Source organism: Phyllostomus discolor, chromosome 14, assembly GCF_004126475.2.
Source record: "Phyllostomus discolor isolate MPI-MPIP mPhyDis1 chromosome 14, mPhyDis1.pri.v3, whole genome shotgun sequence".
Classification (NCBI taxonomy): domain Eukaryota; kingdom Metazoa; phylum Chordata; class Mammalia; order Chiroptera; family Phyllostomidae; genus Phyllostomus; species Phyllostomus discolor.
Window position 1 is genome coordinate 13952132 of NC_040916.2, and position 18248 is coordinate 13970379.

Consider the following 18248-nt stretch of genomic DNA (forward strand, 5'->3'; position numbering starts at 1 on the left):
CTCTACAGTGAAAAAACTCCCCTTCATCCAGCTGACAAGTATCTACTTCCATTCAATGCAATGAGACAAATGAACATTGTCAAATGCACTGTGAATACAGCAATAAGTAAGACGGCTACTGCCTATCATAGAGTCTAACTAAGGATGAAGCTGACTTTTAAAGTTACACAAATAATTACATTATAATAGGTTCTATGAGAAAGATTACAGGGCATCCTAAAAACACATGCTAACCTCTTTGGCTAGACCCTTGCCAAAATTCTTCCTGTTGCACCGTGTAGGGTGCATTTTGTTCTATATAAAGAGCCTAAGGTTTTTACCTACACGGTATTAAAAAAAAGTATTGATTTTTAAAATAGTTCATTTCATTCATCTTCATTCTCTTCCTAAGTCAAAATTTCTGATTTCAAGGAAAAGCTGTATTTCTCTTTATCCTATTTGTTTGCATGTAGGACACTAGAATACACATCTTAAATGTTTATTTTGATGCATACAGGAGTAAATGGAACTAGGTTATTCAAAACGATGATTACAACTATAATCTACACATTGGATCATTTAAAGGCTGTTTGGAATAACACCCAACAGTACAAATATTATACTTTTTCATTAAATTACTGTTGTCAGATGTGCTTTCAGTTCCTGGAGCAAAAATTGACAAATAGTAGCTCTCACCTTTTTAGACAGATAAAAAACACAATAATTTAAATTTAACCTGCTTCAGACAAGAATAATTCTAGGTGAGTTACAACACAGAAATATGAGGTACAATGAAGTTTTGACAAACTTTGCTCCATAGCAAACGATTTTAAGGATTTTACGTATTTACTAGCGCCACTCCCTTCCCAATTATTGAATGTTTACACACCTAGGACCTTCAGGATGAAGTGTTTGCTGACTTCTCCAGCTTCGTTTGAGGCAATGCAGGTGTACCTTCCCGAATCTTCGGTCTCTGCTCGGATGAGCTGAAGCGCCATTCCTTGCGTGCTTATCGTCAGGTGGGCGTCAAGCCCCAGAGGCTGGCCATCCCTCAGCCACGACATCCTGGGGGTCGGGGTTCCATCTGCGAGGCACGCCATGGAGGCAGAGCTACCCTTGACAACTGTGATTTCCTCTGTTCCCATGGCATTGTCCAGATTCGGTGGAACTATACAGGAAACAAAGCAGGCATCGTTTATATATCTATTTTAATTTGAGAGCAATCTAGATAAAAGATGGAAGGGTTCGATTAGTTTATAGTGTTTCTATGATCTGTAAAATTATAGAATTTGAAGTAGCATATAATGAATAGATGACTTTACTATAGAAACGTGTGTTAGATAGGCTAATTATTAATCTTCCAAAGTATTAGCAATGAAACCTCAGGATTGTTTCTTGCAGAACATACAATGCTCCAATATGTTTAAATTTTGGCCATGTTTTAACTTCTTAGGTTTGTCTCTTTAATTTGTTATAATGCATATTGTAATTCCAGAAGTATACTTTCAACTACTTTATGTGTAATAAAAAATATTATATTCTAGAAATAGTTTTATACAATCCAACACAAGTCATTTGTAGGCTATAGTGAATGGTTACTTGACTATTCTGAGATGTTCTTGGGGATTGAGAAATCTGGACCAGAAAACCTTAATATTTCAGAAAGAAAATGTTGCAAGTTCTCCATCTACATATACACACACAGACATATACATGCACACATCAATTCATATTTGCAGTACTCTAAATGGGCCACCAATAATATCAGAAAACAGTGTCAACTTTAGATTTATATGAAAAGACTGGTCTTATGTCTAGATTGAAATGCCATTACTCTCAAACATTTAGATTTGATTTAATGCAAGATTCCAGGTTAGAAGAGCATTCCAAGACAGTATGCTCCAATAAATAAATATGAACCCCTTGGGAGAAAATGTGTTCTTCCCTAGTTAGCCAGATGTTATCTGACCAATCTCTTCTGATACGGCGACATCTAGATATAAGCCTGCTGCTTAACACTGGACACGTGGCGAAGAGCACCAGGGTTCCTTTGGCGACATACCCAAAACCTGAAGGCTGTAATGTTTGTTGTCCACTCCAGCTCTATTGGAAGCCACACAAGTGTACACGGCGACATCAGACACCTGAGCTCTCACAATCCTGGAAAACAATTTGACCCAACATTTCATAATTTGATCCCATTCAACATACACAGATAAAATACTTACGATGTGAAGATAGATTACAGAAAGTGATCTATGCTGGGGAATTTGAGGTATGAGGATTATAACCATCCCTCACTAAGTATAGATGCCTCAAATGCAATTTATTCTGCAAATTTGAATAGGCACTGACAATAAGCCACTGAAAATTCAACATGATGTAGGGAAATAGTTTTTCAAATATACACTAATGGAGAGTGATATTACATGATTGTAGTCGACATCTTCCTATTATTCTGCTACATAAATTTTAAGTAAAATAATAGTTCTTGGAAATCCATGTGATCGATACGTCTCTTTATAAAAGAACCATTTTACATAATTTACTAAAATGTGAGCACTTAAATAACAATAAAAAGCCATTACAATTTTATATTTGTTATCCTCCCTCTTCTAAAAAGATACTGAAAAAGAAAAACACAAACAATAGTAAAAACTTAGAAAAATATTTCTTAAACACGATTTAGATAAGTTAAAGCCTATAATCACAGTGACTTTCTGCCTAGCAAATGACAAATCACATGCAATAAAGGCCGACCTGATAACCTGCCCTCCCGACAGCAGCCGGATGTGGGAGGAGAGAGGCAGAGGAAGTCCGTTCTTCAGCCAGTTTATCTGTGGTGGGGGCTTCCCCAAGGCTCTGCATTCAATATTTACTGACGTGTCCACCAAAGCCGTTAGTTTCTCTGTTTCTTCTTTATTACCCCTGATTGCAGGTGGAACTACATCACGCAGAAAATGAGGGCGAGAAGGGGGTGGGGTGTGTGTTACTAGTTCATATCATGGCAACGCCTACCCACCTTTCTGCTGTGTATCCCAAATGGAAACCACAATAACATCATATTTTAAAACTAAATGCTTCCGATACCTGTCACTGGACCTTCATTTCTACTGAGCGATTTCTGAGGCAGCACAGTGAAAAGAGAGTGAAGTTTCATATTTACCATAAACATGTAAGTTAAAAATTCGGTCTTCTTCTCCAGCAGGGTTGGTAGCGACACACGTGTACTTCCCCATGTCGGATGGGAGAGCTCCGTAAATGACCAATGTGCTGCCGTTCGCAGTCACCCTACAGAGGGGTCATAAAAGGGCACCGAGAAGATTTACGTCAAGCTACAATCCGAGCCACCCCAGATTATTGCGTTCTTTAAAAAAAACATAAAATACATTTCTCTTGGATATAATGGCTCAAATATTTTTCACTATCCACATGAAAGCCTGTGAAGTCAGACCTAGTCAAATGGATGGAGATTTCAGGCGACCAGCTGCAATTCTGCAGTCAGGGTCTCCCGTAACCACTGCCTCCTTCTGAGCAAAAAGGAAAGCAATCAAGGTAGGAACTTCGCTATCCAAGCCATAGGCAAGGCACGCTTCTTTTCTTTTTTCCTCAGAGTTGGAATACTTTATTCTCAGTATGACAACATAAGGTTTGAATTAAAGACAAATCATACAAAATTCTGGTATTAACATTGAAAAATGTTACAATGAAAAATTAAAGAAATTATTTGTAAAAATGAGGCTCTACACAACTGAGTAAGAGTCTTAATGAGGAGAGGAATACTGTAATTTATTTAAACTGTGGCACCCACTCAGAATTGTGTGTGGATATGTTTTGCAAAAATTTTTCTGCAAGTTCCTAAAGCTTCTCCTTTGAACTATGCAACAGTAAATAGTAACCATATAGTTAGAGTATCAAAGATATCTAAGTTAACTGCTGACACTCTTCACAGACCACTAATTATCAAGCAAAAACTCCTGCATTTCATATAGAGATTAGACTGCTATCTGTACTTACTCCTACAATAGTGATTGTATTAGTTTCTCCCAGTGCCAAAAGTAAATAGTCCATTTCTAATATGTCATGTCATTAAATATGATTATTGATGATGACAATATTATTTTCTGGGTTTATTATATTTTTTTCTTTTTCAAAATGATTGACTGTGGGCGAGAGGCATGGGCTGCTGGAGGGAGACAAGAGGGAAAAAACTGGGACAACTGTAACTGAAAAAAACAATAGCAAATATATAACAAAGATAATAAAAATAAATAAAACATAGTTGTTTAAAAATATGAATTTTAAAATTCCATGAGTCTAATAGATGAATGAACAAAAAAGTGCAACTTTGCTGTGAACAAGGAAATTAGTAAGTGCACTTTGGAAAACATTACTCTATTTGACTGATGAATTGTTCTACCTATAAATGTACACATATTATGGAGCAGTAAACAAATAATCAATAAAGTAGATACAAGAATAAGTATATTTAAGGATCTTCATGTAAAAGCAGTGACAGATTGTAAATTCTTAGGTACAAATATTATATAAGGTCTTTAGGTTCCATCAAGTGTCTGATACTTGGATTGGAATATGGTCAATATCAGCTGATTTAATAAAAATAATCAAATAATATTTCCTTTAATTGTTAACTATTCAGAAATGTCCACACCAGAGGAATGAAACTTAAAATATATCTCTAAAATATCGGGCAATTTACCCAATCTTGTAAAGGAATAAATATCTGAATTTTAATATAAAATAACTTCAAAGAAAACATTTATCTTTCTTTAATTATGTATATTCAATTCATTAACTAGAAAATATACTATAAATTATTAAACTTAAAATAGTGGTTTAAAATGATAAAGCTTGCAATACATTTAATTAGTGCCTACTTATGCATATATAATTCTTCAAGTAATTATAATTGCCCTGGTATTTGTATATAACAGGGCTTTGTGATAAAGTAATCTAGTAGTGTGTAGAATTCTGTTGTTCTGCCAAACGCATTTGTTGTTGAAAGTAGCAGGATGCTCTCACCACATTTATTATTCCATCTACATGTGGTTTGTGGCATACATAGCAAGTATCAGCTGAAAACGGGATTTAGACAAATCACTGCATGGAATGAACTGGGGTAGATATTGTATGTTTTCTCAAAATGAGCCAAGAAACAGCATGTCTGGTGGTTTGGAGATCTCAGGACACAAAATCATATCTAAGATTATTGGTGAGTCTTTTGTAGGAAACACTGGTGTGATGATAGCAGGGAAGAGCTAATTACCGCGACATGGGCTCAGGTATAAGCATTTATTCTGAGATTAGAGGCATAAAACAACAGGTAACTGACATTTGTAGAAATGAATGTCTGAGGAGATTCCATAACTCAGAGCTGATGAATAAAGAATACACACACACACACTTCTGAGTGATCCTCCTCCAAGGAGAATTTCTGTGTCCAATGCTCCAAAATTTTATGTTTTTCTCTTTGAATATAACTAGCCAAGTTCCAAGGCACCTGAATTTGGTGTTATTCGCGTGAAACATGAAGCATAAAGCATTGTGCAAGACCTTAAAATTAATGATGCAAAGATTCTTCTTAAACATACCGGATTCTTTCTGATTCACTGCTAGGGATGGGGCTTCCATCTCTAAGCCAGTGAATGACTGGGGTGGGAATGCCATTTGCACTGCAGACCAGCTCAACGTTTTCCCCTAGGAGGACACTGACTTCACTTGGAATTTCAGCACCAACAACACTTGGAGGAACTTTGGAGAAATAACAATGTCCATTAACAAGGCACAATGATATAAATTCTAATGTGTACAACAGAATAACAGAACAACATACCATTTTAATTTCATATCCTTTCCTAGATTGTGGTTCAAGATAAAACTATTATTATCCTCATAAAGTATTTTTAAATTAGGAATAGCTAAAGCAATCGCTTTATCTTTGTAATTTGAAAGAATTATTTAGTCGTAGGGACTGGTGACAAGTCTACCTCTTGGACATACTTCCTGGATAAATAGAATCACTCGTAGGTTAAATACTTAATAGACAGTTTAGAATTAGTACAATTCAGGAGAATCTTCTTTGTAAACTCTTGGCATAAGGTCTGAGAAAAGTGTCTACTTGGGTTCTTTCTCCATAATGCAACTTAAACGTTATTTAATCTGAACAAAAGGTAGGCTTATTAAAGATCCAAGAGTTTCTGTTCTCTTTTTCTAGCCATGTTTGGTTTTCACTTTAATGGTTTGACTGAGAAATAATGTATAATCAAAATATTGACAATGGTATTGAACAAAAACAGATTTGAACTTCTCTTCTGGCAATTACAGTGGTCTGCTGGAACAGCTCACATCAGTTCCCGAGAGCCCATTTTGCACGCCCTCCCTACTCCGTGACATGGTGACATCATGTTGGTGGCGTGAAATGACCCATGGCGGGGATGTTTGCCCCATGGACACTGGCAACCCACTGGCTGCACACCACTGCCCATTTACCTGGAGAGTCAATTGTTCAACCTTTATTAGCACTCCACTGCATGCTCCCTCCCAATCTCATTTTAGTCACCGAGAAGATGAGAATGATTATACCCAGTTTACAGAATTGAGAGTGTTACAGAAGTCAAATCAACAAGGATGTTAGTAAGAAGTATCCTTTAATGAGTGTATATGACAAGTACTCCGCTAGGCTCTATGTGTATATATTATTTCTAGTCTTAGGACATGGTAACATACATAAAAAGTCTGGTAAGATGTTTGGTCATACCGCATACCCCCCTGATTAACAGCTGTTCCTACTAATGCATTGAGCATAATGAAACATGCAATTTCTAACAGTGACTCCCTGAGTAGCTGTTTTTCCCATTCAGTTTCTGAAATCTCAAAGTAATCCAGGAAATCACTGATGGCCATACATTTATTTTACTTCTTTGATTTCATTTTTTTTGTTAGCAGAGCACATAACAGATCAATACTAACGCACATTTATGATTTATGAATCAGTATTTTGAAAATAACTCAACATTGGAAAAAGTAAGCATTTTGATTTAGTTTCAAGTTAGACTTCCATTTCAATGAACTATTGAGACAAAAGTACTAATTAGAGGTTTACTGAAAATCAAAAGGATACAAGTTCCCCTTGCAGGGCTCAATACTATGCTGGAACGTATAAGATTAAGTAAATATTTGTTGGATGAATTAGCACTTTTTATTCTCACTCCAAAATAGCAAAAGATTCATGATTGCTTGAAGTTTACCCAATCCCCTAACTGTAGTTAGAACATAACGCAGTCTCTTCATGAAATAAATATTACTTATATATTTATATATGAATAGACCGATGTGCTTCACCTGAAAAGAAATTATGCCAGTTTTAAATAAAGCATAACTCAGCAAGAATTTTGCTAAACATGAAAAAAATAAGGATTATTAAATTTCTACTATTTTTCCACACTTATGCTGATTTCCATGAAAATACAGTCCACTGATAAAGACAAGACAGAGGATTGATAATATTTTTCATTGATCTAAAGACATTTTTGAATCAATTTCAAATGATCTAACGATCTCTTTAACCGTAGACTTATTTTGTACTATTGAAAGTATAACTGAAGATGCGGAAGATAAATCATATACCTTGAATTGAAAGAATGTAAGTTTTCTGTGCTTTTCCTTCCATATTTGATGCAATGCATGTATAGTTGCCACTATCTGAACGCTGAGACCGGGCAATTTGGAGTTTGCTACCTCCAGATAAAATATGAACTTCAAGTGAGTCAGAATTTTCTAGGGGTGGAAAAAGAGCAAAACAAAACGTAAGAAAGCTTTTATTTTTAACATCTCTACAATTCAACATAAAAATGTCTTGCTTCTTGTGATAGATTTCTTAATAGGAGGGGTACTGGGGATGGGTTAAAAAGGTAAAAGTGATTAAGAAATATAAATTGTCAGTTATAAAAATAGTCACAGAGATGTAAAATACAGCCTAGGACATGTAGTTAGTAATAATGTAATAACTATGCACGATGTCAGATGGGTACCAGGCTTGTTAGGGTGATAATTTCGCAAGGTATATAAATGTCTAATCAGTATGTATTAGTTTCACAGCTGAAACTAATATAGTATTGTGTCAACTGTGATTGAAAAATAAGTTTTGAAAAGCTCTTCTTTTGTGGTTTTATTTTAAATGAGAGCCTTTTTGAAAAAACGCTAAGAGAAAGATCTCCTTATAAAATAAATAATTTTTTAAAAGGTTTTATTTACTTTTAGAAAGAGGGGAAAGGAGAGAGGAAGAGAGGGAAACATCATTGTGTAGTTGCCTCTTGCACGCCCCCTACGGGGGACCTGGCCTGGAACCCAGGCATGTGCCCTGACTGGAAATCGAACCAGCGACTCTTTGGTTTGCAGGCTGGCACTCAATTCATTGAGTAACACCAGGCAGGGCAAAAAAAATAAATAAATAATTTTATGAGCCTATTTTGTAAGTTTATATTTCAGGAGAGTAAGCTTTATGAACTAAAAGCACAGCTATGAGAACAATATGAAAATGTGCTGGTTTATAAAGCTAGTGCATTCAGAGCCAAAGAAAACCACAAAAAAATGCAGAGCTGTATTACCTATGGGCTTGTGGTTCTTCAGCCATACTATAGTGGGAGGTGGGATTCCAGTGGCATCACATGTTAAGGTCACAGGATTGCTGATTGTCTCAACAACCACTTCCATTCCAGGTCCTTCGATACTGGGTGGCACTGTAAAAAGACAGAATAAAGTCATGTGTCCTCATTAAGCTAACTCAGGACACTGTCTTTCATTGGCATATCTGGGGGAAAAAGAGTTGTATTAGAGGCAGATGCTCACCATATACATTGAGGTGGAAATTTTTATCATCCCGTCCTGCTACATTTATAGCTCTACATACATACTGGCCTGTGTCAGACACCTAAAAGAAAAAGATACTATTGTATGTGCTCCATTAAGTTATAGATGACCAATCACACTGTTCCAGTGTAGATTAAATCATCAGTCATCTTGACGCTCAAACGCCCCAGTTCTAATTGCTTCCTGTCATCCTGCTTTTTTTTTATATATAACTACGGTCAATGGCATTGACGATGTTATCATAATAAACATCATTTTTTACTGTAGTAATGGGAATAGGCACTTGCCAATTCCCTCTTCCACGATCCCACCAAAAGTCATGACGAGGAGACAGGGATAAAAGATGCACCTCAGCTTTCTTGATATGCAGCATCTGTCCATCAGCCAAAACCGCCACGTGAGGAGATTCGGTTATCATCCGCCCATTCTTGTACCAGGTGACGACTGGCGGTGGGACGGCGTTGGACTCGCACTCCAGCGACACTGAGGCTCCCTCTCTTACGTTAACTACAGACAGGGATTCACTGCCATGATCTTTAATGCTTGGGGGCACTGAGGGAAAAAAACAAGAACAGGAGGTTTTTTTTTATTAAGGTGTGCAGACAGAAAAGATTTAATACCAGTTTAAAAATGAAAGAATTTTCTGAGAGTGAAAACAAACCATAAACAGTCAGGGAGACCTTTTTCTTGCTTTCACCAGCCTGGTTGATAGCTATGCAAGTGTACTGACCACCATCGGATTCCTTGGCCCGGATGATCTGCAGAGTTCGACCACCTGTGGGCAAATGTGGTGGAAGTTGAAGAGTGGCATACAGGTGGTTCTCATAACTCATATTTTTATCAATAAGATAAATGATAGTATGCTCTGTTACAGTAAAATTTATTTAGAAGCAATTCATATTTAAGATGGAAGAACTGAATCACTTTTCTTTGATCCTTCCTTTATGATTGATTGTACTTCTTTATAAAAAGTGAAATTGAATCTGGCTGGTGTAGCTCAGTGGACTGAGCACGGGCTGTGAACCAAAGTGTCACGGTTCAATTCCCAGTCAGGGTACATGCCTGGGTTGCAGGCCATGACCCCCAACAACCGCACACTGATGTTTCTCTCTCTCTCTCTCTTTCTCCTTCTCTTCCCTCTCTAAAAATAAATAAATAAAATCTTTAAAAAATTAAAAAAAGTGAAGTTCATAATTTTTCTCTCCATTAAGCAAACATGGGTAGAACTGTTTGATGTAGGTTCTAGTGAACGAACAGTAATTGTGCTATAGTCAAGTATGTTAACAAGTATTTCCCACAGTGCAGAAGTGTCTGTCTGCCTGTCTAGCTATTTATCTATCATCTAGAAGCTTTAGAATTGATTAAAAACAGCCAGTGAATGTATCCAATGAAGGCACTATTTACTAGCCTATCACCCACATGGAATTACCAAGCCGTTCTGTTACTAAATTTCATAATTTCTTGAAGTGGACTCTGTTACTGTAGATTCTCACTAAAATCATAAAAGTCTACACGATCTCATCCTAACAGCCCCAAAGAGGGAAAGAGAGGCAATTAATGTGAACAAATAAATGGAGCAAAGTTTGGAAGCTGAAAGGCCATGTGTATTTAAAATAAAGGAAAATGAGAACATTTTGCCCACCTTATAAGAGCACTGAGTTCCTTACCAGGCACGATGAGAGCGTTTGCGTTTGGCTTGATAGGCTGCTCGTTCTTGAGCCAGCTGAGATCGGGAGGTGGAAAACCAGAGACCTCACAGCTCAAGGAGATGAAGTTGTTCGCCACGACCGTGAGATTTTCAGGGTTAGGACCAATGACACTTGGAGGAACTGTAAGAGTAAATGTGTTCAAGGTGAAATCTGATACTACCAGTAATACACATTCCACTTGATTATGAGAAGCCCAACCACTACGCTCCGCCAAAGCACTGTGTTGATGACACTGTTAATTACCTAGCTGTCTTCCCTCTTAGAATTCACGAATGCCCTTCTCAAACCTAAGTCCCTCCGTCTTGTTTCCCCCAAATGAAAAAGAGTGCCGGCATGTTCAAAGACAGAATTATTCTGCATTTTATTGGAAAATGTAGATGGCAACTCCTAAGATGGGTTTGTCAATGTACAAAGAAAGACCTAATGATGCTTTTCAAGTTTGAATATTCTTTAAAAAATATTATATCCTTATTTAAAATTTTTATTTTCCTGCACATAGCATTTATAGAGTATAAGTTTAATTTTAGAGGGTATCTATCAATATATTACACAGGTAAATTCAACAATGTGAATCAATGGCTTTCAAGATGAGCAGGAAATTTAAGAGATAATCCTACGGTTTATTCAAAACAAACAGAAAATAAGGAATAAACAATACTATGGTGTGTTCAACCCTCCCCCCAATAAAAAGCAAAGTGGAGTAAAAAAGAATAAGATTAATAATACATTGAGTTCTCATACAACCTTATGAGCTAGATACAGCTCTCATCCTCATGCTACAGATGAGGGAGACATAGAGAGGTTAGCATCTCTCCCGAGATTTCACAACGAGTTACTGGTTTGGAAGCCATGCAGTCTGGCTGTAGAACTGTATAGAACCCCTACTCTTAGCCCGCTCTATGCTGCTTAGTAATTACAAGTGTGAGGAGTGTCAATCAGTAGTGTAGGGTGACAGCAGGGAATGAACCTAGTTTGGGGATCAGGAGAAGGAAGTGACATTTGAGGAGATTCGTGAAATATGACCAGGAATAAGCCACGTGGAAGACAGGAACTGGGCGTGTCTTCCGGAAAGAAGGCACAAAGTACAGTTGTCCCTCTTATCCGCAGGGGATACATTCCCATACTCCCAGTGGATGCCCGAAATCCAGGATAATATTGAACCCGATACATACACTATTTTTAAAACCTTTTCAGTTAAAGGAGCCACTTCAGGCTTCTCTTTGGCATGTCTCAATTGCCAGCATCACTCTTGCGCATTGCGGACATGAGTAAGGAAACTCAGTTACTTGAACACAAGCACTGAAAATGTGGCACTTGGTCTAATAACTGAGACAACTACTGAGTGACTAAAGAGCGGTAGCATCCATGGGGTGGCTGCACTGGACAAAGGGATGATCAGCATCCTGGGCAGGACAGAGCAGGGAGACGGCCCGAGACTGGCACAAGATTTCATCAAGCTGCTCACTCAGAATGGAGTGTAATCTAAAACATGTGAACTCTTTATTTCTTGAAGTTTCCATGTAATATTTTGGAGTAAAAACACGGGAGAGAACCCCCAGGCAGCACGGAGTTTCCAGTTCAAGTTGGTGCCTATGAATTTATAATGAATCCATGTTCCTGATTCTAAGAGTCCCTCCAGTCCCGGTTGGTGCAGGTGTAGTGCAGATGTGGAATTTCGTGAGAGGTAATACAGGAAAGCAGCTCAGTGTAACATCTCTGGAATCAGACCGTCCTAGTTAGAATCCAGGTCATGCATTTGCAAGCTAACTACATATGTTACTTAATCTCACTGAGCCTCAGCTTTTCCATCTTTAAAGGAGGTATAAAATGGTACCAACCAGCTGGGGTTACTGAGATAATTCAGTGAAATAATACACACAGAACACTTGGCCGAGCAGCTGGAAGGTATCGGGCAGCCAGTATGTTGTCCTGTTATGTGCAGGGCTGAGCTGTATGCCCACGGGCACTGAGAGACACGGGCCATGAGAAATGACTCAGATGCCGCCCCGTGGAAGTTACATTGGGTGTGAACAGAGCGAAGACACAGGGTTGTGAACTGACAGGCTGTCCCTTTGCAGGTTAGAGACCAAAGGAAGCCAGCAGTGTAGGAGTGGGAGGTAACAAATGGCATGGTTTGGAGTGAAAATAATTTAAATGATTCCTCCCCCAAATGGATTTTCCAGTATTTAAGCGTGGATTCGCGACTGGTGAGAGCGGAAATGCCCTCCTGAACTCCCCGTCCCGAGTGGTAAACACTAGCGGCTGCCGCCTCTCGAGTCATGCAGTTCTCCCCCTTCAGGTGCTTCTGGTGCTGCATTTGAAGAGGAGGCCGCCGATGCAAACATAATGTAAGAAAGGAACGACAAATAGGTACTTGCCAACTATCACAACTATCCCGCCATTCTAAGTTTAGGGAGACCGACACCCCTAAGAAATGACCATTGGCCTACAGCCCTCATTCATAATCAAGTCGTGGGTTAGAGGCGAGGATGTGGACATGCAGAGATAACCCGAGTAACACAGGTAACCACTTTAATTGGGGGAGTGGGTGTTTATAAGATGCTCTGGTCACACAGCGGAAGAAAAATGAATTCTGCCATGGCACATCAGAAGAAATAATGAACACTTTTATTTTTTAACATTTATTCTATTGGTCTTTACAGATGAAAATGTGTGATTTCACAATGGTTATGTTTGTGTAATCCGTTCGTTCTTCTGGGGAATTCATAACACATGTGTTTCTCTTTGGTCAGATTTATTCTTTAGAAGAAGCTTGAAAATACTTAGGAAGCACCTACTGTGTGCCACTCACCGTGCTAAATAGTGGGCATTCAAAGATGAAGGTGTTTCAAATATCTGTTACACAAACACCGAACACTGTTAGGCATCAGTATCCCCCACACACCCCAGAAAATAGTGTCTATGAGTATGTATGATGCTCTATCGAAGTCCTGTCAGGGGAGAAATTTCTTAGGAAATTTCGAATTTCAGCTGTTTCCAAAACGAGCTAGAATTTTATATGTGTATCACCCGTGGAAAGGAAACTTTTTATGATGATTGTTCACCATTTCTAATTTAATTTCTGAAAGCAGCTGCATGCCACGAAAGCAAAACTACTCTTTTGTGGAAGACGATTGCTTTTGCAGGGGAAAGGATAGTATTTATGGAGCAACTAGCGTATCCTGAAAGCTTAAAAGTGTGATGAATGAATTAGGTATGCTGGTGGTTTTTGGAATTATTTTACTCCTCGGAGAGACGTCTTCTCTTCCGGAGTATATGAGGTACTAGAAGTTGTAGCTCCACATGAATTCTGCATTTGATGACAGAAACTGGTTTCAATCAGGACTAGCAAATACATTTTTATGAGTAAAAGATCTATATTTAGTTCTAACTTCCTAAAAACGTGTGATCTTTGGGATTTCAAATTTTGGTGTTTTTTTTTTTTTTACTTTCAAATATGTAGGAATCACTACTTTCTCCCAGGGGACTGAAATAATGTAAAACCAGGCCCCCTAGATTTGCACGTTGTACGCTATAAATCCTAGTAGCTGTGTTGGGGAGAGAGGGAGGGGACGGTATGAAAGCAGGTCCCACACATTGTTTCGAGTTAAAAAAAATACCAGAAAAGCCTACATAATCTAAAACAAGCATGCTCTAACAGATGTTTTTGGAACTGAGCTCTTACCGTGAACATTGAGGTTAAAATACTTTTTGGCACTCCCGGCTGTGTTCTCGGCAATGCACACATACCTGCCGATATCTGTTATCTGAGCATTGAGAATCTGAGGGAAAAGCATAAAAATTCCAACTGAATTTTCTTCATGAAGCCACTTATCATAATTTTGAGAATAAATAATACATATTCTTTCTGGTGAACACGAGATGAACATAAAAAAAATTATACAGAATAGCAGTGCTGCTGGCTTTTATTATCAGGCCAATCAAGTAAATGCTTATTTATAAAGATTTCCAATCAGAAAAGGCTGATCTACTTTATACATCCTTGTGTACCGACTACAAAAGTACCCCAAATGATTCTCCCACTTCTCCACTAGACCCCTGGCAATGTGACTTGGAAGCTGCTCCCATCACGACGTGAAGACGTGGGATTGGTGTCTGGCCTCGATGCATGGAATGTGGCGGAAATGACGGTGTGCTGTTCCAAACCTAGGTCTGAAAAGGCCCTGTCCCTTTTTTTCACTCCGTTGGAACCCCACCACCACCATGTAAGAAAGCCAGGACTGATCTGCCCCAGGGTGTGGGATTATTTTAACAACTGAGGCCCCGGGTGTGTGCTCAAGCGCAGCCAGGATCAGCAGCCCACTCGTCCTGCCCACGGCACGCAGACAGCTGGGCAAGCCTGGCTGGGACCCGAAGAAGCCCCGAGCCAGCCAGGACCCTTGTGAGCTAGGCAAACACTTACTGTTTTAAGACATTGTTTGGGAGTGGTTTGTTTTGCACAGCAATAGTTAGCTAAAGGAGCAGGTATAGTCTATTCTATTAAGCAGAAAGTTGTATCCATCTCTATATCCTTTGGCCCTAGATACAGAAACATTTAAGTATTTTGGTAAAGGTTTATAATCACCAAATAGAAACAGTCAGGATGTTTAGAAGATTCTTTGAGAATTTGAAATTATTTACAGGCAGTGAACCTGGCTCATTGTTACTTTTTTAAAAAATGAACTCCATGGCATATGCTCTGTGTTAGAAACACTGATAGTTAGGTTCTTAAGCCTACAGAACATCATTTATATGTTCAAGAAGTTATTTAACTAATAAGTTGTAATCTAACAAAAGAATCGGTGTTATTTCTGTAAGTGCCTTTCTTTTAGGACACTTACAAGAAAAATATAGGCATGCCCATTAGTGAACAGCAATTCGGGGAATTAATGTGGTGTCTATTATTATTATATTATTATCCATTCTTTGCCAATAAAGAGTAAATTTTAATCTACAGGGAATTTCAATCCACCTAGAATCCTACCATCTGAACCAAGCAGTGGGAAGGATTGTAGTTATGTGCTCATATGTGGTTTTCATCACAAAGGACATGCTGTATTAAACTTGGGGTGCATGTGTATTGAATGTACAGATAATTTCTAGAAGAATTCACACAAAACTGCTAATAATGATCACTTCTCATAGTGGGAATAAGATGAGCAAAAGGAATTTCATTTTAATCCTTTTTATGTTTACTTATGTTTACAAATATATTTCTAAATAATAAAATTATTTTTAAAAGTCATACAGACAGTTAGAAAATATGAGGTCACACGGCTATTTTAAAGCCATATCTTTTACTTTTACCTGCAGAATCCTTCCATTAGATAGAAGCTTATGACGCTCGTCCTCAGGCTGGGGCTGCCCGTCTCTTTGCCAGGAGCTCCGCGGGACGGGGCTGCCGCTGGACAGGCACTCCATCAGCACGCTCTTGCTCACCAGCGCCGTGACCTCCTCGGGGAGGTCGCTCTTTGCTCCCTTGATAACTGGCGGCACTATTAAGTGATGGCAACAAAGAGATAATAGCAGGACATGTGGCCTTTTCTAAATTATTCGAGTTTTCTGATGATTTAAAAAACTGAGGGATAATAGATGAGCAAACTTAAAATAAAACCATGATCCTCCAGTAACAGTTTACACTAATAAATTAGGGGTGATAAAAATTATGTAAATTTGGGCTTACTCTCTTCCCCGCCTTGACCTACCCTGGAGTAACCTCTCCTATAGTTTCATTCCCATTTAGGTCACCCCTGTTTCTTCCCCTGTGTATCTTATCTTGCTTTCTCTCTCAGCCCCTTCCATTGTGCCCTCCGGGTTTCAAACATCTGCATGAATCCATAAAGTCCATTTGGTCATCTAGACAAAACAGATGAATTACATCTTTAAAGTGTACTTGAAACCTGCAGATCGGGTCTCATTTGCAAGGCAGGTCTGGGTTCCTCAATGTGTGTTTCCCCAGCCTCGGCCTCAGGGATATCAGCATCACCTGGGATCCTGGTTAGGAATGCAAATTTTGGGAAGGCCACCTTAGCTTCTCCATCAGCATCTCTAAGAGGGGCCAAGAAATTTGTGTTTTAACAGACTCTCCTGGTAATCCTTATGTATGCTAAAGTCTGAGAAGTCACACTCTAAATTTTCCTATATATATATCTGTTCTCATTTAAAATAATACTGTAGCTCTGGCTGGTGCAGCTCAGTGGACTGAGCACGGACTGCAAACCAAAGGGTCGCCAGTTTGATTCCCAGTCAGGGCATATGCCTGGTTTGCAGGCCAGGTCTCCAGTGGGGAGCGTGCGAAAGGCAACCACACATTGATGTTTCTCTCCCTCTCTTTCCCCTTCTTTTCCCCTATGTCTAAAAACAAATAAATAAAATCTTAAAAAATAATAATACTGTAGAATTACGTCTACAGTATTAGACGTAATACTACACGTCTACTCGATGTTAGACTAGTTAGTTATGAAAAATCACATTACCCATAAAAGTTTTACAAATGGAAATATTAGGCAAACTAGGAAGGCCTGTGTTGGTGGCTTATGAATGCAGAAATTTATTTTCACAGTGAATAATCTTTTTGTTTGGTTTTGAAAGCTTAGTTATTTTATGTTTTACTCTCTTAAAATGTACCACATATTTAGCAATCAGTAAAGATGGTATGTTTAATGTAGATGCCGTCTCCTGGTATTTGGGCCTCCGAAACAATATATTGAAAGTCTCTAGAGAAAATGATCAGTGCGGCCAGGCACATGGTGAAATTTCAGTGTTACTTTAAATGCATACTTTCACATTCAAAGTTACGCGACTTAGTCATACTTTAGGTAACATGCAATATATAATGTGAACTGCAGATTAGTAAATAACAAACTTGAATTTCAGATTAAATGCTGTTATCCCTAGCCCCACACCATGAAAAGTGATCACATGAAATCTTCAAAGCAACCAAAAGTCAATGTTTTCCTCGACTTTGGCCTGGAACTGATGAACCATTGGGAGGTGCCAGAGGTACCATCTAAGGCCAAGGTCTGAGCTTTAGAGATCTTCACCAGCGTTCTCTGCCCCACCTGCCTCTCTAGGTCCTGGTGCACACCACTCAGAATTGCTCTCAGTGGTGCCTGGGGGTGAGCAGCAAATCGTGAAACCACCCTAACTGAGACAGAGTTTCAGGGCCTGCTCATTTTCTTGCTTTGTTCCCACCTCTCTAAATTCATCTCCAACACGTTTCCCAACTTCCTCCTAATGAAGAACAACAGCCTGAACACACTGACCTCCACAGTGGATTACCCAATTCCTAAATTCCATCCCAATTCGATGGAATCCCAGTCCTTCCCGAACCACACTCTTCCTTCTGTATCAGATCTGATCCTGTCCTAAACTGAACTCATTCCAAACTTAGGTCAAATTAAGCCACGGGGTCTAGGATGCTCCTTCATGGTTCTTGATGTTAGCAATGATTTTAAAGGTCTTTCCATCCCTTCTCTATTTTCTTGTCACTATCCTGTAGATTGTAAATCTATGTCGATGATCCATCTCATCCTAATCAGCTTCATCGCTACGCCACTTCAGCCAGCCATGGACAGCCATATCTTGCATGATTCAACAGTAACACCTCTTCCCTCGGCGGGTTGTGAAAGCTCCCTGATGAAGGACCGATGCCTGCTGCTTCCACTGTTG

At 38.8% G+C, this 18248-nt stretch overlaps 1 protein-coding gene across 6 annotated transcripts in view; it reads right to left on the reverse strand.

The window, feature by feature from the left end:
* HMCN1 (hemicentin 1) overlaps nt 1–18248 on the reverse strand; it is a 397788-nt gene that overhangs the window by 73953 nt on the left and 305587 nt on the right. For all 6 annotated transcript variants that reach the window (XM_036015314.1, XM_028530624.2, XM_036015317.1 and 3 more), the window contains 13 exons: nt 15885–16072; nt 14263–14359; nt 10536–10697; nt 9530–9643; nt 9218–9420; nt 8848–8929; nt 8607–8738; nt 7627–7776; nt 5592–5751; nt 3146–3270; nt 2740–2923; nt 2042–2139; nt 869–1147 (listed from right to left, as the gene is read on the reverse strand). In XM_036015314.1, coding sequence (XP_035871207.1) covers nt 869–1147; nt 2042–2139; nt 2740–2923; nt 3146–3270; nt 5592–5751; nt 7627–7776; nt 8607–8738; nt 8848–8929; nt 9218–9420; nt 9530–9643; nt 10536–10697; nt 14263–14359; nt 15885–16072 — 1974 coding nt within the window. The remainder of the gene's footprint in view (nt 1–868; nt 1148–2041; nt 2140–2739; nt 2924–3145; nt 3271–5591; nt 5752–7626; nt 7777–8606; nt 8739–8847; nt 8930–9217; nt 9421–9529; nt 9644–10535; nt 10698–14262; nt 14360–15884; nt 16073–18248) is intronic.